Source organism: Drosophila pseudoobscura, chromosome 2, assembly GCF_009870125.1.
Source record: "Drosophila pseudoobscura strain MV-25-SWS-2005 chromosome 2, UCI_Dpse_MV25, whole genome shotgun sequence".
NCBI lineage: Eukaryota > Metazoa > Arthropoda > Insecta > Diptera > Drosophilidae > Drosophila > Drosophila pseudoobscura.
Window position 1 is genome coordinate 12,732,069 of NC_046679.1, and position 27,756 is coordinate 12,759,824.

General features: G+C 43.1%; 4 protein-coding genes across 8 annotated transcripts in view; 1 reads left to right on the forward strand and 3 right to left on the reverse strand.

Moving 5' to 3' along the window:
- Positions 1-193: 193 nt before the first annotated feature.
- LOC6897231 (prominin-like protein) lies at positions 194-5,180 on the reverse strand. Of its 3 annotated transcripts, XM_033376406.1 has the most exons (11): positions 5,044-5,180; positions 4,485-4,965; positions 4,261-4,408; positions 4,069-4,210; positions 3,808-3,995; positions 3,574-3,738; positions 2,293-2,423; positions 1,905-2,237; positions 1,690-1,799; positions 674-1,622; positions 194-600 (listed from the first exon to the last, which is right to left on the reverse strand). In XM_033376406.1, exons 3-11 carry the CDS (start codon positions 4,328-4,330, stop codon positions 313-315), a joined length of 2,376 nt encoding a protein of 791 aa, XP_033232297.1. In that variant the 5' UTR covers positions 4,331-4,408; positions 4,485-4,965; positions 5,044-5,180; the 3' UTR covers positions 194-312. The 3 variants fall into 3 exon arrangements, with proteins under 3 accessions (XP_033232297.1, XP_033232298.1, XP_033232299.1); XM_033376407.1 differs by lacking the exons at positions 4,485-4,965; positions 5,044-5,180 and having other exon boundaries at positions 4,069-4,191; positions 4,261-4,404; XM_033376408.1 differs by lacking the exons at positions 194-600; positions 674-1,622; positions 1,690-1,799; ... (2 more) ...; positions 4,485-4,965; positions 5,044-5,180 and having other exon boundaries at positions 3,580-3,738; positions 3,812-3,995; positions 4,069-4,191; positions 4,261-4,390.
- Positions 5,181-7,561: 2,381 nt separating this feature from the next.
- On the reverse strand, positions 7,562-11,599 carry LOC117185681 (prominin-like protein). 2 transcript variants are annotated; one of them, XM_033385997.1, is made up of 11 exons: positions 11,443-11,599; positions 10,900-11,358; positions 10,676-10,823; positions 10,475-10,597; positions 10,198-10,385; positions 9,954-10,118; positions 9,764-9,894; positions 9,368-9,703; positions 9,168-9,277; positions 8,155-9,100; positions 7,562-8,081 (listed from the first exon to the last, which is right to left on the reverse strand). In XM_033385997.1, the coding sequence occupies exons 2-11, from the start codon at positions 11,309-11,311 to the stop codon at positions 7,767-7,769; spliced, it is 2,874 nt and encodes a 957-aa protein (XP_033241888.1). In that variant the 5' UTR covers positions 11,312-11,358; positions 11,443-11,599; the 3' UTR covers positions 7,562-7,766. The 2 variants fall into 2 exon arrangements, 1 of the variants encoding a protein (XP_033241888.1); XR_004471162.1 differs by lacking the exons at positions 7,562-8,081; positions 8,155-9,100; positions 9,168-9,277 and having other exon boundaries at positions 9,609-9,703; positions 9,980-10,118; positions 11,443-11,598.
- A 1,908-nt stretch (positions 11,600-13,507) lies between these two features.
- LOC6897232 (prominin-like protein) lies at positions 13,508-17,545 on the reverse strand. Of its 2 annotated transcripts, XM_002137368.4 has the most exons (11): positions 17,389-17,545; positions 16,846-17,304; positions 16,622-16,769; positions 16,421-16,543; positions 16,144-16,331; positions 15,900-16,064; positions 15,710-15,840; positions 15,314-15,649; positions 15,114-15,223; positions 14,101-15,046; positions 13,508-14,027 (listed from the first exon to the last, which is right to left on the reverse strand). In XM_002137368.4, the coding sequence occupies exons 2-11, from the start codon at positions 17,255-17,257 to the stop codon at positions 13,713-13,715; spliced, it is 2,874 nt and encodes a 957-aa protein (XP_002137404.3). In that variant the 5' UTR covers positions 17,258-17,304; positions 17,389-17,545; the 3' UTR covers positions 13,508-13,712. The 2 variants fall into 2 exon arrangements, 1 of the variants encoding a protein (XP_002137404.3); XR_004470180.1 differs by lacking the exons at positions 13,508-14,027; positions 14,101-15,046; positions 15,114-15,223 and having other exon boundaries at positions 15,509-15,649; positions 15,926-16,064; positions 17,389-17,544.
- A 2,509-nt stretch (positions 17,546-20,054) lies between these two features.
- Positions 20,055-27,756, forward strand: part of Teh1 (tipE homolog 1) — a 30,992-nt gene continuing 23,290 nt past the window's right edge. The window contains exons 1-2 of the mRNA XM_033383490.1: positions 20,055-20,499; positions 21,780-23,151. Coding sequence (XP_033239381.1) covers positions 22,382-23,151 — 770 coding nt within the window. The 5' untranslated portion in view covers positions 20,055-20,499; positions 21,780-22,381. The remainder of the gene's footprint in view (positions 20,500-21,779; positions 23,152-27,756) is intronic.

A 27,756-nucleotide genomic window follows, 5' to 3' on the forward strand; every position in this document is an offset into this window, starting at 1 on the left:
AGGATACGTATTTTGTAGTGCATACTTTACCGAAGCCCCCAGAGAGCGGCCACTATCAATGGTTATGTGCTATGCGGTAGGAGCACAAGGCCCCTTGAGAAAAATCCTGGTAGAGGCACGAGTGAGCAGCCCAGACGTAGCCCATCCCACCCCAAGTAGGACTGAATCACCATCCCATCTCTTAGAGGCGAAGTGCAATTTGGCTGCCTGGGGTATACTCCCCAGCAAAAACCACTTTAAATTGGTCGCACTAGCTGTTTGTTTACACTCTGTTGCTTAAAATATCTCGGATTTGTTATCCATTTTTTATCACTAATCTAACTTATTCTTTCCGTCTCCATCGTTGATATTTACTATTTCTTCAATCGTGTTCTCGACATGAAAACTCTTTGTTTCTGCACTGTCAGGACCAATGACGACAATGTGTCCACCTGACGTCCTACTTAAATCTCCATTGCAAAAGGGACAAGTGTGAGTCGCCCTGATGGCCCTTATCGGAGGCACCTTATGTTGCTTGTACAGACACTGCAGACGATGAGATATACACAGCACGGGCATCAGGAGGAACGCTGCCATTACTACACCCATCCAATAGCCGTTCTGTAAAGATGTACAATACAATCGTTCGAATCGTTGAATCGAGCTAAGACAAAATCATGTGGGGACTACTTACTATGGGGTCAACCATGCGATTGCAAACCAATTCCAGGCCACGATCGTATATGTAGGTCAGAGGCCTGCAGTACCCGATCTTTGTCTGCGCTTCACGTACTATCATTCTGATATAGTTCTTGATCTGGTCCTCAACCACTGCAGTTAGGTTTTGGCCAAGAGAAGTAATATATGACGTTCCTTGATCTCGTATAAATTTCTCGGCCGCCACAACTTTTTCTTTTAATATTTTAATGGAATCGCCCAAGTTGTAGTTCTCGTATAAAACAGCTTCATCTATTATTTTCAGATGTTTAGCCATTAAGCGAAAATTCTTTTCTAGACCGTAATAAAAGTTGGCTTTAACTGACACTAGACTAACATACGCGTTCTCGAAAGCGACAGAGGCAGCAGCATAGTTATTCCATGACAGCGAACGTCCTAAAGCTCTGATGCTCTGTCCCATATGGTCCAAATTTAATATGCTGAGGTCTTCGCAAATTAAGTCCAACCACAAGTCGCTGTGAAACAAGCCGCCCTCGGTATTTTCCATTCTGTTTAAGAAGACATTTCGGTCCTCCTCCGTCAGTATAAACTCTTTTGAAAGATCTAAATTTGTATCTTGTTTCCTTTCTACTGGGGTCACTATTCTCAAACGAAGAAAATCGTCTATGTCAAAGATTCTATTCTCATCCAAAAAATTAAACAAATAGTCGTTGCCCTGGCACGCCTTGATAACACTCGATACCCTTATTGGGTCGGCTGAAACATTGACAGCTGGTACATCCATATTACGGAAAGAAAACATCGTCCGGAGATCGATCTCTGAGTCTAGCTGTTTGAGAAGCGCACTAGACTTCATTTCCCTGAGTGGTGCGCATGCGCCTTTGTAAGCCACACCACCAATTACAAAATAAAACAGCACCACACCCAGCATAACGGATAGCGCACAATATATCAAAATCATGGCTCTGCCAGGAGAATGTGTTCTTAGTTATGGTAGGTCGTTTAGGTAGTTTATAGTTTCAGAGCACTCACAGTATCATCATGTACGCTGCGATCCTTTTGGTGAAGTATTCATTGCTCGCTCCGGTGGGACGTGGTGCTAGACAGCCAACAATCAAAGACAAAACCAGGATCGACAGAATCTAACAAGGAGTTTCGAGATTAGATTAGATTAGATTAGATTAGATTAGATCAGATTAGAGGAGCCATGTGCAGATTTACCATTCACCATTGATTTAGGTACTCACCCCAAGGAGGCTTACAGCAATATACTGAACGACGTACTGACGTGTTTCATTAAATTTGTCGTAAAGATCCTCGAACGCCCTGCTCGCCCGCATAGTGCCAATATGAATGTCGCTCATGACCACGTCAATTATTTCTTCTATTCTCGCCGCCTCTTTGGTAAAAAGCACCCCTCCCTTGCGTATGTCTCGAATTATCGGTGGTGAGACTCGTGCCATCTCGTCCTTAATCTTTTTACTAACACCACGGAGACGAGCTATCCATCTTCCTGGTCTGCCTTTTATATCTTTATACATATTATTTAAATCAACGAGCATTCTGTCCGACTCCGGTACCTAGATAGAGAGTAATTACAAAGATTCTGAGATATTGGTATTGGTATGTATTCACCTCATCCAAGTGAAGGCATCTGGATGTGTCCATATACTCAATTCCTGAGGTCTGCAGAAACTTCATGCAATCAAAACTGCCACAGAGCACCACCGCCGCATGGTTAACGTCGCGCTTCACTCCCCGGAGAGCTGGAAAAAATGCAGTGGTAGTAAACATAACGAGAACAAGTGACTGGCTAGTGACTAGCTGTACTGCTCTAACTCTTGCACTCTGTGTAGTCTGACTATCATCTTTCCTACTGACTGTATCCAGCTGTTACATCTCTATATCTCTCTCTATTTCCACCAACCAATTACCATCTGGTCGTTACGCTAGACACGGGGGGAGAAAGAGAGCTCGTGGCAAGGGAGTCAGCCTTACTCATTCTGGCTATTCTTTCTACTTATATGCTTCACGCTGCCCATCCTCAGTCTGTTTCGTTTTAATTCATTGGTTCGTATCGTCTAATTGTCCTAGAGGATTTTAACCTACCGATTATTTCTTGGTCTCCTTCTGAAGACTCTTCCCTGATGTTATCTTCGACTCTTTGCCTGAAACATCGTTGTGTCAGGTAAACCCTATTTGCAATAATACTATGTGTAGGCTCTTAGACATCATTTTTGCTAGCGATACATCGACATCTGACCTTGAAGACCCCTACCATCCCCCACTTGAAATTGTTGTTCAGCTGCCTTTCTTCGGTTCCGTCAAATCTTTCGTAAAGCCCTCGGCTATCTTTTGCTTTAAGGAAGCGGATGTTCTTTCCTTAAATCTCGATTTGCTACTTTCAGGAAATTGAGCCTGCTACTAATGCATTCTATAGTATCAGTTGCTCCATCTTTGAGAAATCTAAGGGGCCCTATTTGGGTCCCTCCGATTCGCAATCGGATTTTTTTCAGTATTCAATTGCAAAGTTTGAATTTTGTTCATTTAATACTACATGCTATAAGAATTACTTTGCTAACCTAAGCTTAAATTGGCTCTCCTAAACGTAGTCCTTCCCAATTTTCCTCATCTTTAAACTTAAATGGTATTAATGCTGATAACAATCGCGATATTGCTGATCAATTCGATTCTTTTCGGCACCTTTTCTACTTTTTTCCTTCTAGTAACGCTCCCTCGTTTCATCTAATGACTTTGGTTCCATGTACTCACATGAGCCCTATATGTATGAGCCCTATACAACTCGGCTATTGATGATTATCAATAGGGTCGAAAATGCTTCCATCTGCATGCTTCATAAATCCTCACGAGATTCACGAGTTTGGGTACCTGGTATAAATAAAATTTGTATCTTACCATTTCTTAGTCTAAGTGACACTTCTTTTGTGTCTGCTTGAGCTTGCTTGGCCAATTTTATATTTTGGATTGCCGGAACAATGTTGCCAATAATCCTGTTTAGTTCCGCCACGGCATTACCTTCCGCGACATCGTTCAAGTCCTTGAACAAATGTTTAGGTGCCTCTGTGGTGGGTTAGGTATAATGAGAATGTAATGATAGAGAAGAGGTCAATTGAAATACATATATCATACCCACGATAGTAGTGACCAGATGTGTCTCCAGTTCCTGATAGTTTTTCACAAACAAATGACGAATATGATCGCTGACATCCTTCAGGAAGTTGCAAGTATCCACGCTACCCATTTCAATGGCAATCTTAGTGTTGTCCAGGCCGCGCTCTAGCATGCCGTTTGAAAGAAAAGCCAAGCCCATACTGCCACTGTGAACGAAGAGAGAAAGAAAGGAATAGAAAGAATGTATTTGCATTCGGAAAACAACGAGCCATAACCTACGCGATAAATGGAAGGATCAGAAGCAAGCAGATGCTCCAAAGAATACGTCTCCTATTGACATCCGATTGGCAAGCTGGACAGCCCAGCTTACAGCGATGGCAACATAAGCAGAAATACACGACACTGTTCCATGCAAAAAAGACTAGCATGTCATTGATAGTTTTGTGAAGAAGTACAGCATTTTGTACTCACCCTGCAAAGGGTACCAGAATAATGAGAGCAACCAGTAAAAGTACCCATAGCCACATAAGCCAGAATGCATTCAACCAATCTGCCCAATCGTCCTTTATAGCTTTCGGTCCCAACTTCATGTTATCCTTTCCCAGGTTCTTTATGTAGCCTGGATCACATATTTGATGACGTTCAATATTAGCCCTAACTCATAAAATCAGAGGCAGCCGTCGGGACACACTTACCTCTTGGGACGGTCGGATCAAGGGGAAACATTTTGTCAAAAAAGGTTCGCGAAATTTTGAAAACAACATCCACCCACATATTTGAGACATTCTCTCTATGGGAGTAATTCACCAAAGGCTTGTACTCTGAGAATTGAGCTTCGCCGAAGTGAATTGCCCCCACCTGCTCGTGTGTGGTGCCGTGTCCGGAATATCCTTTCCGCCAATATAGAGAAGGGGGATCATCTCGTGAGCTTGGACTGGCGGAACTCTCAACAGCCCTTGTGACCAGCACAATCAGAAATATTGCCGCACAGAGACTGGCTATTGTCAAAGTCCTCTCCATTTTTACCTCTCTTTGCTTTTTCACTTTCTTAATCACTGACTGCTGAGATTCCATAATTGTGCATTCAGCCATTGTCTCCAGGTTTCTGTTCTTTAAATACACCCGAACACAAATTTCTTTCTTGCTTTCAAACTTAGACTAAACGAAAACTTCATGCTAAATATAGATGGGGGAACCACCAAATGACTTAATCGATGCACAGAGAAATGGTTCATGCTCATACGTGACACTCACCCCACTTATAGACATAGCATCCTCCGATGTAATTAATTTGAATTAATTTAATTTACCACAAATTTCGAACTAGTATTGAAGCTTCAATCGTTTCCGTTTTATTTGACTCAAAACTTAGTGCAACAGTAAAGTCAGAAACTACTCAAATCTCACATACCGTTTTGTTTGCTGCACATAGAATATAAATTGGAGGAAACAAGATCGGATCACTAAACCATATCGCTGATATACATAATTATCTGCAAGGTTTCTGTTTTAAAACTTATGGCACTGTAGCTAGACTTAGATTGATGCTTATTCAATGAACAGTTGCTTGATAGTTTTATTTACAACGATTGGATTTGTTCGATTCTTGAGTTTCATACTTTAGAAATTTTAAGTAAACGAAACTCATGTTGCTTCGGTGAATATTTTTACTGACTAAGAAATGAGCGAAATAATGCAATGTTAGCAGTAAGAACATGTTTGTCTGCGTCTATGCATTGAGAGCGTATAAGCGGGGCAATATAATTGAATGTCTAATTTAGGAGAATTCGGATAAGAGATGTTAGATGTTGGCTATAGCTATGTTAGTTCACCCGTCCCACGGTTTAACTCTCTCTTCAAAACCACGTTGCACTTTGAAAGAAATTAGGCTGGTGTCACAATGAAATTTGCTTAACAGAGCGAGAGTCAATGCGTGGTGAAGATGATATGAGCAAAACAAGAGCTCAAGCGGATGGAGAATGGCGCAGGTCTTTCTTTTCTTTTGTTCTCGTGATCACAGACGGACTTCTGTAAAAATTCATTGCAGTGAAAATACCAAGTGCCACGTGTTAAGCTCAAGAATCTATTACCAGATCCGATGATCGAGTCTAACTCCAATTTATCAAAGGCTGAACCCTTTGGGCACTTTCAATTATATCCCAAAAGCCTGCCACAGAAAAATATAGTTCGATTTAAGCCTATTTACAGGTTTAGCCGTTCGTATTAACCGATCATATGACCGTATCAAGTGCTGTACGTTATAGCGGAATGCCCCAGTTGCATTGGCCTCGGTCGTACAATACGAATTGCCTTGAATTTAAGAACTCGATGGTCTAATAAATAGATGAACATCGGTATCATGAATAAATTATATTACGTTCTCCGCTCCGGCAACATAAACTCTTTACGTATCTTACTTTACTCAGAACAACAGCCAACTTAGTTCTTTCCCCTCTCTATCCAAAAAAAATAGCGTCAATGCGCGTTCTGTAGTGTTGAGCATACATAAAGACCCGAAACAGAGTTAGCGGACCACCTTCTACAATTTTATCATGCGTCGGCATATACTTACGTTAGCGTTGGAAGTATCCCTCTTAAGAGAACTGAAGACCTTTCCACTTCTTTTACGTCACATCATCCAGTCGTAATGAGAGTTTTCTGGAAGAGCCACCTTTCTATTCCTCTATCTATTCCTATGGAAAGTAAAGGAAAGGAGAGAGCGATAACCGTTGCAGTTCATCAGTTGAGATCACCGTTTGGCATTGGCGAACTTCCCCCTTTTGTCAGCCATAGACCTTATATATGCCAATGTTTATACCCGATACTTAAAATGAGTATTGGGATATATTCGATTTGTGGTGAAAATGGATGTGCGTAACGTCCAGAAGGAAGCGTTTCCGACCCCATTAAGGATATTTATTCTTGATCAGCATCAATAGCCGAGTCGATTGAGCCATGTCTGTTTGTCCGTCCGTCTGTCCGTCCCTATCAGCGCCTAGTGCTCAAAGACTATAAGAGCTAGAGCAACGACATTTTGTGTCCAAACTTCTGTAATATGTCACTATTACACGAATATTTCAAAATTTCGCCCCACCCCCTTTCCAATGCGCAATGAACGAAATTCTCTGGCAACAATATTGAAGATACGAGAAAATTAAAAACTCATAATCATAGAAAATGACCATATCTATCAGATTGCCGAATCTGGATCGGATCGGATTATTATTATAGCCAAAATAAGAAATCAGTCGCTACGCAGCGCCCGACGACACGCTCAGACTGATTTTCTGTCTCTCTCGCACGCATTCTTTGTCGTGTCGTGCAATGTTAGCGCCGTCTGGTGGAGAAGAGCCATACTGACTAGTATGTATCGCGTATAAATGTAGAGTTGCGGTCGCCGCAGCAACTCACAACGTTCCCCCTCATTTTTTTTGTGAAAAAAGCTGTGAAGAGAACACCCATATACAAGTTGCGATTAATTAAAGTACATATGAATAACGTTAGAGTAAAGTCGAAGTAAGAAACTAGAAGAAATCCGAGTAATTTCATTTGTTTTGGTTGTGTGCAGTAGTTATGAAGAAAGAGTGCAGTAATAAAAGTATGCTCGTGTATAGCAATTAAATGTTTTAATACGCTGATCTTTAAAATATTACAGCACCCATCAGCAACCACATGGATGCACTTTCTTCGATAGATTGGTTTGAGCTACTGAGCTTCTTCAGCAGCATGGTTTGCGATATACCTACATATATAATTATATTAAAGTCGATAATTGTTCGGTTTAATATTGATTTATTATGGCGAATAGTATATAAGACGTACATATAGCAGAACAAGAGCGAAAGGTGTGGGAATGCGATATAAATAGCCAGATTTAGCGGTAGAACATAAGATAGATTCAAGATTAAACTCGCACTAGCTGTTTGTTTACACTCTTCTCTGTAAGATATCTCGGACTTATTTTACATTTTGTATCACTAATCTAACTTATTCTTTTTGTCTCCATCATTGATATTTCCTGTTTCTGCAATCATGTTGTCGCCATCATAAATGGTCGTTTCTGCACCGTCCAGACCAATGCAGGCACTGAGTCCACCTGAAATCCTATTTGGATTTGCACTGCAAAAGGGACAAGGGTCTTGTTCTACTTCTAGTTGTTGCACCTGCCGTGCTCTGATGGCCCTTATCGGAGGCACCTTATGTTGCTTGTACAGACACTGCAGACGATGAGCTATACAGAGCACGGGCATCAGAAGGAACGCCGCCGTTAATACACCTATCCAATAGCCGTTCTGTAAAGATGTACAATACAATCGTTCGAATCGTTGAATCGAGCTAAGACAAAATCATGTGGGGACTACTTACTATGGGGTCAACCATGCGATTGCAAACCAATTCCAGGCCGCGATCGTATATGTAGGTCAGAGGCTTGCAGTACCCGATGCTGGTGGTGGCTTCACGGATTATCATTCTGATATATTCTTTGATCTGTTCCTCAACCACTGCAGTTAGGTTTTCGCCAAGAGTAGAAAGATATGTCGTTCCTTTATCACGTATAAAATCCTCGGCCGCCACAACTTTTTCTCTCAATATTTTAAGAGTATCGGCAAAGTTGTAGTTCTCGTATAAAATTATGTAATCAATGTATTTAAGACCTTTAGTCATAAGCCTATAGTCCCTATCAAGACCAAAATGGTAGGCGGCCTTAATTGCCTTGAGACTAAGATACGCGTTCTCGAAAGCGACAGAGGCTGCTCGGTAGTTATTCCACGACAGCGACTGTGATAGAGATTGGAGGTTCTCCATAAGCTGGTCAACATTCAATGAGTTGAGATTTTCGCAAATTATATCGAACCACAAGTCGCTGTGATACAAGCCCATTTCAGCATCCTCCATTTTTCGTAAAATTACGTCTCGTTCAAACGGCGTCAGTATAAATTCCTTTGATAGATCTAGACTTTTCTCCTTACTCTTTACTGTTTTCGATAATAATTTCACTTGAAGAAAATCTTCTATGTCAAAGATTCTATTTTCTCGCAGGTATGTAAACAAATACATCTCGCCCTGGCACGCCTTGATAACACTCGATACTCTGACTGGCTTGCTTGATTTATTAGCTGGTAAATCCTGTTTGCGGGGAGAAAACATCGTCCGGAGATCGATCTCTGGGTCTAGCTGTTTGAGAAGCGCACTAGACTTCATTTCCCTGAGTGGTGCGCATGCGCCTTTGTAAGCCACACCACCAATCACAAAATAAAACAGCACCACTATCAGCATGACGGATAGCGCACAAAATATCAAAATCATGGCTCTGCCAGGAGAATGTGTTCTTAGTTATGGTAGGTCGTTTAGGTAGTTTATAGTTTCAGAGCACTCACAGTATCATCATGTACGCTGCGATCCTTTTGGTGAAGTATTCATTGCTCGCTCCGGTGGGACGTGGTGCTAGACAGCCAACAATCAAAGCCAAAATCACGATCGACAGAATCTAACAAGGAGTTTCGAGATTAGATTAGATTAGATCAGATTAGAGGAGCCATGTGCAGATTTACCATTCACCATTGATTTAGGTACTCACCCCAAGGAGGCTTACAGCAATATACTGAACGACGTACTGACGTGTTTCATTAAATTTGTCGTAAAGATCCTCGAACGCCCTGCTCGCCCGCATGGTGCTAAGATGAATGTCGCTGATGACCACGTCAATTATTTCTTCTATTCTCCTCCCCTCTTTGGCAAACAGCTTCCTTCCCTTGCGTATGTCTCGAATTATCGGTGGTGAGACTCGTGCCATCTCGTCTTTAATCTTTCTACTGATATTTCTGAGTCTAGCCATCGGCAACTCCCATACTGGCTTGACCAAGGATGTCTCTAGATCAGTCAACTCTTTTTGCATTTTCGGCGGAAGAGGCAACTAACATAGATAGAGAGTATTTACAAAGATGCTGTGAAGTTGGCATTGGTATGTATTCACCTCATCCAAGTGGATGCATCTGGATGCGTCCATAAACTCAACTTCGTTAGTGTGCAGAAATTTGAGGCAATCCGTACTGCCACAAAGCACTATCGCCGCATCGTTAATGTCCCGCTTCACTCCCCGGAGAGCTGAAAACAAAATGCATTAAGTAGTAGTGAACATAACCAAAATAAAACTTATTTTTTACCATTTCTTAGCTTATTGGATACCCACTTTATGCTTGTTTGAAAGTATCGGCACCATTCCAATTGTGTTTCTGCTTCTGGAAGATTGCGAAAAATCCAACGTATCCTTGCGACGGCATTACCGTCCGCGACTTCGTTCAAGTCCTTGAACAAATGTTTTGGGGCCTCTGTGGTGGGGGAGGTATAATGAAAATATAAGAATAGAGAGAAGAGAGAAGAGAAGAGGTCAATTGAAATATGCCATACCCACGATAGTAGTGATCAGATGAGTTTCCATCTCCTCATAGTTTTTCACAAACAAATGATGAATATGATCGCTGACATCCTTCAGGAAGTTGCAAGTATCCACGCTACCCATTTCAACGGCAATTTTAGTGTTGACTAGGCCGCGTTCTAGCATACCATTTGAGAGAAAAGCCAAGCCCATACTACCACTGTGAACAAAGAAAGAAAGAAAGGAATAGAAGGGCCAAAGAATGGAAGAATGCTTTCGCATTCGGGAGAAATTGGACCCGTAACCTACGCGATAAATGGAAGGATCAGAAGCATGCAGAAGCTCAAACAAATACGTCTCCTTGTTACACCCGTTTGGCAAGCTGGACATCCCAGCTTACAACGATGGCAGCAGAAGCAGAAATATATGACACTGAAATAAAGCATTGATGAATAAAGATTTAATGGTTCCTGGGTTCCTGGGTTCCTGAAGACAGCTTGTTGTACTCACCCTGCAAAGGGTGCCAGGACAATGACAGCAACCAGTAAAAGTACAAATAGCCACATAAGCCAGAATGCGTTCAACCAATGCGCCCAATCGTCCAGCACAACTTTCGGTCCCAACCTCATGTTGTCCTTACCCACGTTCGCTATGTATCCTGGATCACATATTTGATGACGTTCAATATTAGCCCTAACTCATCAAATCAGAGGCGGCCGTCGGGACACACTTACCTCTTGGTACGGTCGGATCAAGGGGAAACATTTTGTCAAAAAAGGTTCGCGAAACTTTGAAAACAACATCCACCCACATATGTGAGACATTCTCTCTATGGGAGTAATTCGACAGTGGCTTGAACTTTGTGTATTCAACTGGGGTGAAGTGAATTGCGCCCACTTTCTCGTGATCTGTGCCGTGTCCGGAATATCCTTTGCGCCAATACGAGAAAGGGGGATCATCTCGTGAGCTTGGACTGGCGGAACTCTCAACAGCCCTTGTGACCAGCACAATCAGAAATATTGCCGCACAAAGACTGGCTATTGTCAAAGTCCTCTCCATTTTTACCTCTCTTCGCTTTCTGGTTTTAATCATTGACTGCTTAGATTCCATAGTTGCACATTCAGACATTGTACTCCCGACCGCCATTTTGAAATCAACAGCAGATCAAACTTTTGTATACTAAAGACTTAAAGCTAAGTAGAGATGGGAGAGCCGTCAAGTGAATCAATCGATGCAAAGATACAAAGGAAGGGTTCATGCTCATACGTAACACTCACCCCGTTTATAGAAATAGCATCCCCGGATATAATTAAATAAATTTAAATTGACCACAAATTTCGAACTGGTATTCAAGTTTCAGGGTGTTTCGTTTCTGTTTTATTTGAATCAAAACTTAGAGTAAAGGCCAACAATAAAGTAAGAAACTACTTAAATCTCACATATTGCTATGCTTGCTTCTCTTCTCATGCCAGCTTATTTCAATTTGTGTGTTAGTATACGAACCTATGAGCCGTCCAGCGCAAGTTTCAAGAATATACTACATATATGTATGTACATATGTTGTTGAACGTTTTCAAATTAGAAGAAGGTGTTCATATAGTAAGCCTTACATATTTAAATCGTTTAAAACTAGCTTATTTGGCTAATGCAAGTGCTACAATTATGATTTCGATCGAGTCTAACTCCAATTTATCAAAGGCTGAACCCTTTGGGCACTTTCAATTATATCCCAAAAGCCTGCCACAGAAAAATATAGTTCGATTTAAGCCTATTTACAGGTTTAGCCGTTCGTATTAACCGATCATATGACCGTATCAAGTGCTGTACGTTATAGCGGAATGCCCCAGTTGCATTGGCCTCGGTCGTACAATACGAATTGCCTTGAATTTAAGAACTCGATGGTCTAATAAATAGATGAACATCGGTATCATGAATAAATTATATTACGTTCTCCGCTCCGGCAACATAAACTCTTTACGTATCTTACTTTACTCAGAACAACAGCCAACTTAGTTCTTTCCCCTCTCTATCCAAAAAAAATAGCGTCAATGCGCGTTCTGTAGTGTTGAGCATACATAAAGACCCGAAACAGAGTTAGCGGACCACCTTCTACAATTTTATCATGCGTCGGCATATACTTACGTTAGCGTTGGAAGTATCCCTCTTAAGAGAACTGAAGACCTTTCCACTTCTTTTACGTCACATCATCCAGTCGTAATGAGAGTTTTCTGGAAGAGCCACCTTTCTATTCCTCTATCTATTCCTATGGAAAGTAAAGGAAAGGAGAGAGCGATAACCGTTGCAGTTCATCAGTTGAGATCACCGTTTGGCATTGGCGAACTTCCCCCTTTTGTCAGCCATAGACCTTATATATGCCAATGTTTATACCCGATACTTAAAATGAGTATTGGGATATATTCGATTTGTGGTGAAAATGGATGTGCGTAACGTCCAGAAGGAAGCGTTTCCGACCCCATTAAGGATATTTATTCTTGATCAGCATCAATAGCCGAGTCGATTGAGCCATGTCTGTTTGTCCGTCCGTCTGTCCGTCCCTATCAGCGCCTAGTGCTCAAAGACTATAAGAGCTAGAGCAACGACATTTTGTGTCCAAACTTCTGTAATATGTCACTATTACACGAATATTTCAAAATTTCGCCCCACCCCCTTTCCAATGCGCAATGAACGAAATTCTCTGGCAACAATATTGAAGATACGAGAAAATTAAAAACTCATAATCATAGAAAATGACCATATCTATCAGATTGCCGAATCTGGATCGGATCGGATTATTATTATAGCCAAAATAAGAAATCAGTCGCTACGCAGCGCCCGACGACACGCTCAGACTGATTTTCTGTCTCTCTCGCACGCATTCTTTGTCGTGTCGTGCAATGTTAGCGCCGTCTGGTGGAGAAGAGCCATACTGACTAGTATGTATCGCGTATAAATGTAGAGTTGCGGTCGCCGCAGCAACTCACAACGTTCCCCCTCATTTTTTTTGTGAAAAAAGCTGTGAAGAGAACACCCATATACAAGTTGCGATTAATTAAAGTACATATGAATAACGTTAGAGTAAAGTCGAAGTAAGAAACTAGAAGAAATCCGAGTAATTTCATTTGTTTTGGTTGTGTGCAGTAGTTATGAAGAAAGAGTGCAGTAATAAAAGTATGCTCGTGTATAGCAATTAAATGTTTTAATACGCTGATCTTTAAAATATTACAGCACCCATCAGCAACCACATGGATGCACTTTCTTCGATAGATTGGTTTGAGCTACTGAGCTTCTTCAGCAGCATGGTTTGCGATATACCTACATATATAATTATATTAAAGTCGATAATTGTTCGGTTTAATATTGATTTATTATGGCGAATAGTATATAAGACGTACATATAGCAGAACAAGAGCGAAAGGTGTGGGAATGCGATATAAATAGCCAGATTTAGCGGTAGAACATAAGATAGATTCAAGATTAAACTCGCACTAGCTGTTTGTTTACACTCTTCTCTGTAAGATATCTCGGACTTATTTTACATTTTGTATCACTAATCTAACTTATTCTTTTTGTCTCCATCATTGATATTTCCTGTTTCTGCAATCATGTTGTCGCCATCATAAATGGTCGTTTCTGCACCGTCCAGACCAATGCAGGCACTGAGTCCACCTGAAATCCTATTTGGATTTGCACTGCAAAAGGGACAAGGGTCTTGTTCTACTTCTAGTTGTTGCACCTGCCGTGCTCTGATGGCCCTTATCGGAGGCACCTTATGTTGCTTGTACAGACACTGCAGACGATGAGCTATACAGAGCACGGGCATCAGAAGGAACGCCGCCGTTAATACACCTATCCAATAGCCGTTCTGTAAAGATGTACAATACAATCGTTCGAATCGTTGAATCGAGCTAAGACAAAATCATGTGGGGACTACTTACTATGGGGTCAACCATGCGATTGCAAACCAATTCCAGGCCGCGATCGTATATGTAGGTCAGAGGCTTGCAGTACCCGATGCTGGTGGTGGCTTCACGGATTATCATTCTGATATATTCTTTGATCTGTTCCTCAACCACTGCAGTTAGGTTTTCGCCAAGAGTAGAAAGATATGTCGTTCCTTTATCACGTATAAAATCCTCGGCCGCCACAACTTTTTCTCTCAATATTTTAAGAGTATCGGCAAAGTTGTAGTTCTCGTATAAAATTATGTAATCAATGTATTTAAGACCTTTAGTCATAAGCCTATAGTCCCTATCAAGACCAAAATGGTAGGCGGCCTTAATTGCCTTGAGACTAAGATACGCGTTCTCGAAAGCGACAGAGGCTGCTCGGTAGTTATTCCACGACAGCGACTGTGATAGAGATTGGAGGTTCTCCATAAGCTGGTCAACATTCAATGAGTTGAGATTTTCGCAAATTATATCGAACCACAAGTCGCTGTGATACAAGCCCATTTCAGCATCCTCCATTTTTCGTAAAATTACGTCTCGTTCAAACGGCGTCAGTATAAATTCCTTTGATAGATCTAGACTTTTCTCCTTACTCTTTACTGTTTTCGATAATAATTTCACTTGAAGAAAATCTTCTATGTCAAAGATTCTATTTTCTCGCAGGTATGTAAACAAATACATCTCGCCCTGGCACGCCTTGATAACACTCGATACTCTGACTGGCTTGCTTGATTTATTAGCTGGTAAATCCTGTTTGCGGGGAGAAAACATCGTCCGGAGATCGATCTCTGGGTCTAGCTGTTTGAGAAGCGCACTAGACTTCATTTCCCTGAGTGGTGCGCATGCGCCTTTGTAAGCCACACCACCAATCACAAAATAAAACAGCACCACTATCAGCATGACGGATAGCGCACAAAATATCAAAATCATGGCTCTGCCAGGAGAATGTGTTCTTAGTTATGGTAGGTCGTTTAGGTAGTTTATAGTTTCAGAGCACTCACAGTATCATCATGTACGCTGCGATCCTTTTGGTGAAGTATTCATTGCTCGCTCCGGTGGGACGTGGTGCTAGACAGCCAACAATCAAAGCCAAAATCACGATCGACAGAATCTAACAAGGAGTTTCGAGATTAGATTAGATTAGATCAGATTAGAGGAGCCATGTGCAGATTTACCATTCACCATTGATTTAGGTACTCACCCCAAGGAGGCTTACAGCAATATACTGAACGACGTACTGACGTGTTTCATTAAATTTGTCGTAAAGATCCTCGAACGCCCTGCTCGCCCGCATGGTGCTAAGATGAATGTCGCTGATGACCACGTCAATTATTTCTTCTATTCTCCTCCCCTCTTTGGCAAACAGCTTCCTTCCCTTGCGTATGTCTCGAATTATCGGTGGTGAGACTCGTGCCATCTCGTCTTTAATCTTTCTACTGATATTTCTGAGTCTAGCCATCGGCAACTCCCATACTGGCTTGACCAAGGATGTCTCTAGATCAGTCAACTCTTTTTGCATTTTCGGCGGAAGAGGCAACTAACATAGATAGAGAGTATTTACAAAGATGCTGTGAAGTTGGCATTGGTATGTATTCACCTCATCCAAGTGGATGCATCTGGATGCGTCCATAAACTCAACTTCGTTAGTGTGCAGAAATTTGAGGCAATCCGTACTGCCACAAAGCACTATCGCCGCATCGTTAATGTCCCGCTTCACTCCCCGGAGAGCTGAAAACAAAATGCATTAAGTAGTAGTGAACATAACCAAAATAAAACTTATTTTTTACCATTTCTTAGCTTATTGGATACCCACTTTATGCTTGTTTGAAAGTATCGGCACCATTCCAATTGTGTTTCTGCTTCTGGAAGATTGCGAAAAATCCAACGTATCCTTGCGACGGCATTACCGTCCGCGACTTCGTTCAAGTCCTTGAACAAATGTTTTGGGGCCTCTGTGGTGGGGGAGGTATAATGAAAATATAAGAATAGAGAGAAGAGAGAAGAGAAGAGGTCAATTGAAATATGCCATACCCACGATAGTAGTGATCAGATGAGTTTCCATCTCCTCATAGTTTTTCACAAACAAATGATGAATATGATCGCTGACATCCTTCAGGAAGTTGCAAGTATCCACGCTACCCATTTCAACGGCAATTTTAGTGTTGACTAGGCCGCGTTCTAGCATACCATTTGAGAGAAAAGCCAAGCCCATACTACCACTGTGAACAAAGAAAGAAAGAAAGGAATAGAAGGGCCAAAGAATGGAAGAATGCTTTCGCATTCGGGAGAAATTGGACCCGTAACCTACGCGATAAATGGAAGGATCAGAAGCATGCAGAAGCTCAAACAAATACGTCTCCTTGTTACACCCGTTTGGCAAGCTGGACATCCCAGCTTACAACGATGGCAGCAGAAGCAGAAATATATGACACTGAAATAAAGCATTGATGAATAAAGATTTAATGGTTCCTGGGTTCCTGGGTTCCTGAAGACAGCTTGTTGTACTCACCCTGCAAAGGGTGCCAGGACAATGACAGCAACCAGTAAAAGTACAAATAGCCACATAAGCCAGAATGCGTTCAACCAATGCGCCCAATCGTCCAGCACAACTTTCGGTCCCAACCTCATGTTGTCCTTACCCACGTTCGCTATGTATCCTGGATCACATATTTGATGACGTTCAATATTAGCCCTAACTCATCAAATCAGAGGCGGCCGTCGGGACACACTTACCTCTTGGTACGGTCGGATCAAGGGGAAACATTTTGTCAAAAAAGGTTCGCGAAACTTTGAAAACAACATCCACCCACATATGTGAGACATTCTCTCTATGGGAGTAATTCGACAGTGGCTTGAACTTTGTGTATTCAACTGGGGTGAAGTGAATTGCGCCCACTTTCTCGTGATCTGTGCCGTGTCCGGAATATCCTTTGCGCCAATACGAGAAAGGGGGATCATCTCGTGAGCTTGGACTGGCGGAACTCTCAACAGCCCTTGTGACCAGCACAATCAGAAATATTGCCGCACAAAGACTGGCTATTGTCAAAGTCCTCTCCATTTTTACCTCTCTTCGCTTTCTGGTTTTAATCATTGACTGCTTAGATTCCATAGTTGCACATTCAGACATTGTACTCCCGACCGCCATTTTGAAATCAACAGCAGATCAAACTTTTGTATACTAAAGACTTAAAGCTAAGTAGAGATGGGAGAGCCGTCAAGTGAATCAATCGATGCAAAGATACAAAGGAAGGGTTCATGCTCATACGTAACACTCACCCCGTTTATAGAAATAGCATCCCCGGATATAATTAAATAAATTTAAATTGACCACAAATTTCGAACTGGTATTCAAGTTTCAGGGTGTTTCGTTTCTGTTTTATTTGAATCAAAACTTAGAGTAAAGGCCAACAATAAAGTAAGAAACTACTTAAATCTCACATATTGCTATGCTTGCTTCTCTTCTCATGCCAGCTTATTTCAATTTGTGTGTTAGTATACGAACCTATGAGCCGTCCAGCGCAAGTTTCAAGAATATACTACATATATGTATGTACATATGTTGTTGAACGTTTTCAAATTAGAAGAAGGTGTTCATATAGTAAGCCTTACATATTTAAATCGTTTAAAACTAGCTTATTTGGCTAATGCAAGTGCTATAATTATGATTTCGCTAATAAATGTCAGGATATTGAGTGTAAAGGAAAGAGTGTCTATTTGGATAGTCCATAACAGCTCTAGAGTAACAGCTCTTAAGGAAACACTGACAAATTTCGAGATCAATATAAAAATGCCAATACATTTATGTTATTATGATCTGATTCCAAAGAAGACATTAATGTTCAAAAAACGTACTGGTACTGGTACTGGTTTTTCTTATGAAAAGACACACACAATTGCAAAAATTCTTTTAAATTGGGAGGATCATAAGTACCACAGCTGGCTTTTGTTATATTTATCCAGTTATTAAACTGATTTGGTCCCTAACCGGGTTACATTGGCAAGCCAGTTAGTCATAGATGGCTATTCCAGTTCAGTTGGAATTTGGTTTGTGGCACCCCCTTAAAACTTGGTTCACTCTTTTCAGTTTTTTGAAACAATGACAAGAGCATTGACAAGCTGTGACTATATGGAGAAAACTCAGCATTTCCAAAATTTCTAGCTTCACTATAGAAAAACATTACCAGAAAAATATATATATCTATCTACCGATCGTAGCTTGATAACACCAAATCATGTACAAAATTAATACGGCACCCAGCAAGATCGCTGCTAAAACGCGTTGCGGTCTGGCTCATAGTCTCGATAAATTCGACGGGATCAAGGAGAGCAGCAAGAAGAACGGGGGTATCGATCTAAACACGACCACGGAGCACAACAATATTCCACGTCCAGTATTTAAAAAGCGTATCTCGAAACGTACTAAACCCAGCAAGAAAAACGAGAATGGAGGGATATCATCGCAGAATGAGGAACTCGTAAACTATATAAATGACTCATGGAACATGTTAGTGGAACCAAATCCCACTGATGCGACCACAACAGCCGACCAGGCAATTGGTTCTGAGGAAGGCACATTGGCCAATACACAGGCTGCCACCTCTTCATTGGCGACTGTCTGGATAGAGCCCCCTAGCCCAGACTTGGTAGACTTTAAGCCCTTCGATCTGGAATCCTGGTGGAGTCGCCGCTTGTTCGAAAACATAACCAAAGACCTATAAGAGACCTCCAAGAGTTTCTTAAGTTGAAGTTTAGTTAAGTTGTACGAGTATGTCAGATAATAACAGCAATAAGTAAACTGAATGTTCTTTCCGTATCAATTAATTCAAATTCAACGTGTTTTTGCTCTATTGCAAAGAGATTATAAGCAGGTTAAGCAAGGGGAGAAGCTTAATCCTACAGTTATTACTAACTTACTAATTAGAGGTCCAGAACTTTAGGACAACTACATAGGTAGTACATCCAGGAATCAAATTTCGAATTTATTTTTTTTCGTGCTATGATCGTCCGGTCAACAATCGGCTTACTATTAGCTTTTTCGTGATACATTCGGGTTGAAGAATATTAACTAAGATTGAAAATCATCTTTAATCTTAAGAGAATATTTGAAATAAAGATCTATTGACGGATTTAGTATCCCAATGGTCTTGTTTTTTGTATCGACGGTTGTACTTATATGTTCACTGAAAATAATCTTTTTATCTAGATTGATTGGCAGAGACGATAGACTGCGCTTTTTGTGAAAAAGAGGGAGCCTTGAGAGAGTGTTGAAGGTTATTTTGGATTTCATTAGAAGAACCAGAGCGGAATAGTGAACGTGTCATCAGCGAACATAGGGATCAGCGTAACCCAGTGAAAACCGAGAACGACAGTTCATGTAAGCATTATTTAGGATGGGTCTAGGAACTGATCCTTGTGGTTGTGTCATTAGTGCCATTTAAGGAGACACAAAAGTACCTGTCGGATAAGAAATTTTTTATTTTTGTAATATTAAATTGTTATATTTTTTTTGTTGAACAATAACTACGAATGAAAATACAGAAGAAACTCGCATATCTACAGGCAGTTCTTGCACAAACTTGCAAATACACCGCAGATAAAAGAGAAGCATCAGCATTGTTTGATTTACAAAATTTGGATTGCTTTCGTCAAAGCGAAAATCAGCTGTTTTCGGGCCGAGTCTGCCCATGTGAACGCCTATTTTGCGTCAGTGCGTCTATTACGATATCGATAGGAAATGCGTGTTAGTGTAAAAAGTCTATATCGCAATTTGAACAATGTAACATACTTTGGTGGAGATTCATTCACATTTATTTAACAGGTACTGAAGAGGAAGGAGAGGACAATTGTTCTGCTCTTTGAGTTGGCCATACCTTGCGAATAATTCGACCATGTACAGGGACATAAAGGGGGGCAGGCCTGGTTGCGCAGCTCCTCAGAACGCTGGCGTCGCTGCTGCCGTCGCGTCGTTGACTAAACTCGACTGTTGTGGCGGCTCTGCCGTCGCTGGTGGCATTAGTTTTGGACACTCCGAGAGGCACGTCAGGGCCAAGCGCGCGCGCTTCTCGTGTCGATTCTGTCTGTCTGTCTCTATGTGTGCGTGTGTGTGTGTGTGCGTGCGTGCGTGCGGAAAAGCCAGCGCCAGAGCCAATAGCACTATTGGCATTTTCTAATTCTATGGCAAATATCGTGCCGTAATCGGCGTAGCATTGTGCAAAATACGAAAATCCCACAAGCATTCTCTACTCTAAAAAGTGAAAAAAAATAAAATAAATAAATCAAGTGAAAGTGCCGCCCCCTCCTCCCTCCATCCGGCAGCAACAACGTTAGCAACAAAATCAAAAAACCGCGTGGGCTGCAGGGCAGCAGCTGCCATTTCTGCTCTTGAAAGTTAGTTCGACGCTTGACGCTGAATGTTTTATTTCTATTTCCATTTCCATTTTACTTTCATTCTGGGCTCTAGCCTTCCATCTCTCTTTTCCATTCCGTTTGCCCGACTTGGGGCCTGTCCGTCCTGGCGGTCGTAGGCCAAAAGGCGGCGTGGGCGGCTGGTTTATACTTGAGACGTAATTTTTATGGCAAAGGCAGGCGCTCAAGAAGTTTGGCGATATGTCCCCCCAATCCCCCAGTCTCCAATCACAGCCTTTGCTGATTGTTGATTGCTGATGTGTGTACGAAGTGGAAAAGCTATTGTGTTTTCCAACGGATGAATGTATTGTGGGTGGAAGTGCTGCTACCGTTTGAATCGCTTAAATGTCACACTTCCTCGAGCCAGGGCTACACGTATGTACTGTCGGTCAGTGTATTACTCATACGCCGCGTGGGCCTGGGCCAGCCCAGCCCCACATACGCGTAGATACAGCTTATGGGAATGAAATCATACCAACTATAACAGTTAGGCCACAATAACAGTTAAGCCAGCGTGTCTGTGTCTGTGTCTGTGTCTGCGTCTGTGTTTCTGTCTATGATGAAAATTGTGAAATGCGTGCCAGGACAAAGGCGAAAGCGAATGAAATGAAACGGTCCACCGGCCATAAAATGGAAAAAAAAAAACACAAGGGAAGAGGTCCGAAACAAAACTGTGGGACTGCGGCTAATGTCCAAATTGACCCACGTCCAGAGTCACGCGAAGTGGCAACAACACCGAATAGAATATCAAGGTGAACGGATGTCATGGCAGGCAGGAGCAAAAGTTCCATCTAGTGGAGAGGTTTTTCGAACAGCGCGACAACTTCTATATATTAGGGATATATTCGCATTGAGTTTAGTGGGAAAAACGATGTAAATTTAAAAGTAATAAAATGGCACCGACAACAATGCAATTAAAATGTGTAGCATAAATGATTCCACCCGCAACACACACAAGCAAAAAGGTTACACAGTCACTGGGGCGACAGCGCTGACGCCTACGCCAGCGTCGACGTAGCCGTTGCCGTTGCCGTTGCCGTTCACGCTGGCAGTGACAGTGGCGTCGACAGCGATGTTCTCTCGATTTCCGACGCGCGCTCACGTCCGCTCTCGCTCTCACTCTCGCTCTCGCTCTCGCTCTTGTTCTTAAACTAACCTACATCAACAGCTGTTGGGAGAGCCACCCACTCGCCGATTCACCCACGAAAACATAACGAATCTGTGTGATTTTAGTGCTAATGTTGTTGCTTTTTTTTGTTCAGTGATCCAATGAGCGGCCAATTAAATGACAGAAATTGTGTGAGGGGAAACCGCCAGGGAGCGCAGTGAACTACAATTTAAAACCAATGAACACCAGAGCGGCGCCTCTCTCTCACTTTTTTCTGACTGTGAAACAGCTGTTTCGCCCTTACCTAGCTAGCTAGCCAGCCTGTCATCCGTCTCTCATTTGCGCCCTCTCTATGTCGCCTGGCCTCTCTGCGCCGAAGCGTGTGTACATAACCTCAATATCCGAATTGCGCTGCTTCTCTCTATGTTGCGGTAGGTAGGCAGAGCACGACGCTGCCACTGCCGCTACCGCTGCCGCTGCCGCTGCCGCTGCCGCTGTCAACGCCGGCTGCAATCTGCCCCTCTCTGTCGCACACCCAACACAACACCCACATACATATATACGGTTGAAGTGCAACGCGAGGAACCAGAACCAGAACCAGGACCATCCGAAGCAGTAGCAGAATCAGAAGCACGACGCACTCGTTGATGCCGTTGCAGCTGCTGCTGCGACGCGAACGCCAACGCCGACGCCAAGGACGATAGCAGCAGCAGCAACAATCAGCAACATCAGCGCCCTGTGTGCACGGACAATAATATGAGGAGTGGCAGTTCGGAATTACTACTCGAGCAGCAACAACAAGAGCTACGGTTACGTAAAATCCGAGAACTGGCTCCAAAAAAGAAAAATGGCAATCGGCGCTTTCGCTCGTGGCGGGAACGTGCGCGTTTCTACGGCACCTCGACTCTGGCCTTCTTCTCGGTGACCGCCGGTGCTTCGCTGCTCTTCCTGGTGCCGCTCTACGTGGACCCGGCCATCTCCACGCTGAGCCACGATTTCATCGAGAATCCCACGCTCTGCACGACCACGCGTCGCGAGGATCTGGTGGGCATCTTCAACTGCTCCTGGAGCTCCTGCCGCGAGGGCTGCACCTCTGACCTCTACCGCTGCGTGCATATCTACGTGACGTTCATCGAGCAGAACATTACCATTCCGGAGAACATGACCGACTTTAGCAACTACACGGCCGACTGGGAGCAGTCCGGGGAGGCCACGCTGCTAGTGAACATTAAGGGCTGCGGCTACCCGCCCACGGTCACGTGCAAGACCTTCAACGACTACTACGGCGCCGACGGCGCCATCTATCCGTGCTACTACTCGCGGAAGAACAAGACCGTAGTGCTCACGTCCTACAGTCACGACGATCAGGTGGCCGTGATCATCAATTTTTTCGCGGTGCCCTTTGTGATAACGGTCATCTCATCCATCGCCTTGTGCATCATGCACTGCGACTGCCGCTGCAAAAAGGACCGCAGCCATCGACGCAATCGTCCGCAGTGCCGAAGGCCGCGCATTGAGAATCTCAGGTGAGTGCCGCCTTGAGGATCCCCCCTGTCCTGAAGATCCTAACTGGCGTGCCAAGTCAATTTGAATTCGGATACGGGCCAAGCGACCACGGAGATATCAGGAAATACCATTTAAAGTGAATATGTTTGAAGAACGGGAACTTCCTTCTCCTTCTCCGCTATGGCTATGTCCCTTCCGATATTTACTTGGCTTTCATGGCGTCAATGTAATTTAAATAATTCACTAATGACAGGTTTTTTTTCGTGCCTTTATGTTTGAGGGGGAACAGGAATGTGTCTGTCAAAGGCAGTCTGAGGTGCTGGTTTGTTGTTATTTGGGAGTAATATGCGGTCTAAATTATTTATAAGACCGGGCGTCGCATGTGTGTACCCTCACTCGACGGCACACGCCACCCCCCTCTGCCCCGTGAGCACCCCAGCGGAGGCATTAGGGCACGCACGAAACACGCAGCACATTGCGTATGATTGATATGTTGAGCTGTTGACAGAGTGGTTTGGGGGGCCTGGGGCTCTCTCTGGCATTGACTCCTAATGGGATGGGTGGTGCAGATAGTGCGCGGCGGGGGGGTGGGAGTGTGCCGCACTGACAATTACATTCGTCCATCGAGTAAATACAAAACAAAAGGCCTCAAAAGCCCAGCCATTGATTCGTAACACACTGCGGTATCCAGCTCTCTCCTTCTTTAGAGAAAGGGATTTTTATGGGTTTTCTCCACTGTTTTTTTTTGTTTTTTATTGAATTTCCTTTGACTCGTGGCATTATCAAATCTCCCCCTTTGTTTTGCTTTTTGCTTTCCTCTTTTTCGATTTCAAGGCAATATCCATCAGCTTTCAATTCTCATTGCACATCGATTCAATCGATAATGAATTGGTGGTCTATTGCCTGGCCTGTGCTCCTGCTCCTGCTCGTGCTCCTGCTTCTACTTTAGCCCATTCACTCGGTCCGTGCATTATTCAAATGTCATGGCGCTCAGCCCTGTCTGAGCTCCGTCAGTCCCCATCGAGTAATAGTGTTGGCTCTCTCACATGACTGCCAAGTTCGGGCCAAATTGCGTTCCCTTCCATCCTCAGACTTTGTTTTCTGGCCCGGGAAAAAGCCTTTATCAATTAAGAAACTCCTCCCCTTGCACTCTTTTCTTAGCCGTTGTGGCTCTCACATTTGCAGTCTTTAATCAAAAGCAACCGAATTACAGTCCCGTCGTCTTGCATTTTTGAAAGGCTCTTTGGGGCCAGCTGCAGCTGCACTCTTGATAAATTCTCCCACATAAGTTAGAATTCTTGAATTTCTTATGTCTTGTTGTGCCAGCCGCCAGCAAAAGTGTTTCAAAAGCGCATATTTTAGCTTGTTTTCAAGGCAGTCACTAATAAAAAAATAATAAAAACTGTTGAAAAACAGCTGTTGAAAAGTTGAGAAACAAAATGGCTTCAATGTGCGCCGTATTTTAATGCTATCTGCTATGCACACTCTCTCGCTCTCTCTTAGCGTGTGTGTGTGTGTGTTACATAATCAGCTTACCTTTCGCTGATGCATGCCCCTTGTCGCTTACTTCAACTTTATTTCAGTTGCAGTTTCAGCTGCTGCTTTTAGAGGATTTGTCGGATATCACTCACGGGGCACTCGATTGAAACTTCGCTCAAAACTGTCCACGCGAACAGCAGTTTGCCGTGAGAGCACAGCACTGGGTGGTGATGGGTGGACAAATGATCTTAAAGCTGAATCGGAGCTCTGCAACAATTGTGCAGCGTGGCGCACGTGGCTGCCACAGCAATTGTCGAGTGTCATGCTTCAGCACGCTCTGCATTAGAAGCACTCTCTCTGGGGCCGCACTCAATCATCAGCCCATAACGCAACCGAATCGCTGCCAATAAGGAAAGCCGTTGCTTTTCCAGTTACTCGTAAGTGGCAAGGCAAAAGCCAGAGCCAGAGCCAAAAGTGGGCTAAGTTGCAATGAGGTTAAAGCCTTTGGCCAATGCGAGTGCTCTCAGCAGAGGATGAAACGAGCAAAGATGATCAAGAGACGACGCTTTTGTAATATAACTTAAAGTCTTCTTAAACTATTCTGATCCTTGGCCAAAATCTCCTATTTCTATCCCAAAACAGGCTCTATAGTGTTTATGGGCGGTGAGTCCCCAACTTCAGAATCGCCTTCAAGTGCAGCCCAAACAAGGTTTTGTGGGCTTAGAAGGGCGGTGTGGGGGGTGGCTGTGGTGGGTGTGCTAGTGTGGCCTACTTTTGCTTCAGCTTTTGCGGCTGCCTGGAAGCGTTTCTCTTTCTCAGTCCATGTGTGTGTGTCTGTGTGCGGATGTGCCACTTTCTGGTTACGCTCCATTCTTGGTTTCTTCTATTTTTTATAGAAAAATCAATTTGGTTTCTTTTATGAACACCCCAAGAAGCTGAAAATGCAACGAAGTCACGTCTTTCATTTTCCTAAATGATTTTTTACGAATTGTCTCTCTCGTCCGTTGTGTGTTTTTGCTGAAAATTCTCTGAGCAAGTCGATGGTCGATGGTCCAGTATTAGATGGACAGCGACCAGTATGAGCCAGAAAAATATGCTTTCAGCTGAGAACATATCAATTTAGTGTAAATCTGAGCTACCACTCCACTACTGCCGTATGGTTTTTCTTCCCGTCTAGAACTTTTTGTTACCTTCTGCCGGGTCACGTGTCCCTCAATTCGGGTTGGACTTGGGCAGTGCAGACTGCCGCGATTCAATGACAACAACAAGAGGCCCTTGATTATTGCTGAAATGCCGTTTAGTTTCAGACAGATGTTGCCCGGCCCCCCGTCAGCGTGTACACTTTTTTCTAAGAGGCAAAAAGGATATCTTTTATCGATGGTGCTCTCGGTGTTTTTTATCAGTGTCGATGGGAACTAGAGAGCTGAACTGCATGGCCTGGCTGTGCCTGGCTGTATCTCAATCTCGAGTGCTGGCATGGCAACCGCATGTACAGTGACACACACACACACATACACAGCGATATACAGAGCCGAAAGAGATGGAAAAAACATCTTCAAGATGCGCCCGTCACCCGGAGCAGGCGTAGCCAGTCCGCCCCCTAATCGATATTAATAATGCGCAGCATATGAATGCTGTTCAATAAATTTCCATTTCTTGTTCAGTTCTGGCCATTGAAAGCGGTTGGGGGGTTGTCTGGGTTGGCTAGATGTCGATGTCTGGCCGTGTGGGCGTGGCCATGCATATGTACGTTTGATACGGAAATCACATCCGCAGATGGCGCGAAAAGAGCAAGAGCAGCATCAGCTTCGCCAAGAGCAAGCTGCAAACGAAGGCAGTCGTCACTCAATTCATGTAAATCCCCACAAAATCCCTATTGCTTTTCCTCAACCATTTCCAGTTCGAATGAAAAAATCCGCTAAGTCAGTGGAGCCATAGCAAATGCTTCATTAATAACAAGAATACACACACACACAGAGACAGAGAGAGAGAGACCCAGACAGACCTACGACATCCCCGAGGAATACATATTCATGAAGATTCTTACGTAAAGGAGCACAGCCCAGAAGTTTTTCCAGTCCGAACTATGAATCCGCAAGCTGGGAGCTGGCACAGGCATAAAGATAAGCAGACGATAAGGGGGGAATTTGAGACTTCATGCCTGCCTTCGAGCTCAAAAGGTAATGGTGGAATTCGCCAAGGAATTCGTCCGTCGGTGGAATGAGCCACGAATAGGCAATGCTGTGGGTCTGTCGCCTGGATAATTTAGGTGTTCACATAACTCAGTTGAGTTTTCAGGCGTCTGACATTGCACAATCCTCACTCACAAACACGTGTGCATGTAAAAGCGAGAGAGAGAGAGAGAGAGAGACAAAAGGGATGCAGGCATAAATATTGCACTAGAGACGGATATTATCTAAATTTGAATATGTTATTAAACCGAATTTATGGCCCAAGCCAGCCTCGTCCCTTCCTACTTTTAGCGGCCTCCTTAAGACGAAGCATCTCATAATAAATTATACGAACACGAGCACACTCAACCACGCACAGATACTCCTATGTACACACGTACACATCTGTGTATGTGTATCTATGGCAGCGCGTGCGATTTTTAATGGTCAGGCATTTGGTTTAATATCTCAATTGGAACATCATACGCATATAAAAATACATATATACTACAATATATGCTCAGACGAGAAGCTCTTTACTTTTCAGAGATGTAGAAGGAAATAAATCTATTTAATAAAATATTTACTTAAGGCAGTGTGTATGGGTACAAAGTCAAAAGGAATAGCAAGGCTGAGTGGATGCAGACTCATGGATAGTGCAATATTCTACCAATATTTAAAATATATCCAACGATTATTACAATTCCAAATTGAGTTTCCAGCCACACTCTTTCTCTGTGGGTTCTCCTTTAATCCTGGAACCTAAATTTTTCTCGTTATTTTGAATTCCATTCAACACTTTGCTTTAGCTCTCATCTGAAGCTAATTTCCACTTGAGCATCACAATTAAACTTCAGATGCAATCGCCAATGTTAATTTGCTGGAATTTAAAACGTGCTTGAGGACCACGGGGCTTATGAGTTATGTTTAGCATGAGTGCCATCACTCCCAGGGATCCTTAGGGGTAAGATCTGC

Coding starts and splice junctions, on each gene's coding strand:
- LOC6897231 (XM_033376407.1), bottom strand. CDS start 4,379: ATGAAGTTGGGACCGAAAGCTATAAAGGACGATTGGGCAGATTGGTTG. Junction 4,192..4,260: donor ATTCTGGTACCCTTTGCAGG/GTGAGTACAAAA, acceptor TGCATGGAACAG/TGTCGTGTATTTCTGCTTAT. Junction 3,996..4,068: donor CTGATCCTTCCATTTATCGC/GTAGGTTATGGC, acceptor CTTCGTTCACAG/TGGCAGTATGGGCTTGGCTT.
- LOC117185681 (XM_033385997.1), bottom strand. CDS start 11,311: ATGGCGGTCGGGAGTACAATGTCTGAATGTGCAACTATGGAATCTAAG. Junction 10,598..10,675: donor GTCCTGGCACCCTTTGCAGG/GTGAGTACAACA, acceptor GCTTTATTTCAG/TGTCATATATTTCTGCTTCT. Junction 8,082..8,154: donor ATCGCATGGTTGACCCCATA/GTAAGTAGTCCC, acceptor ACATCTTTACAG/AACGGCTATTGGATAGGTGT.
- LOC6897232 (XM_002137368.4), bottom strand. CDS start 17,257: ATGGCGGTCGGGAGTACAATGTCTGAATGTGCAACTATGGAATCTAAG. Junction 15,650..15,709: donor GATGCATCCACTTGGATGAG/GTGAATACATAC, acceptor TATCTATGTTAG/TTGCCTCTTCCGCCGAAAAT. Junction 15,224..15,313: donor TTGCTGTAAGCCTCCTTGGG/GTGAGTACCTAA, acceptor ACTCCTTGTTAG/ATTCTGTCGATCGTGATTTT.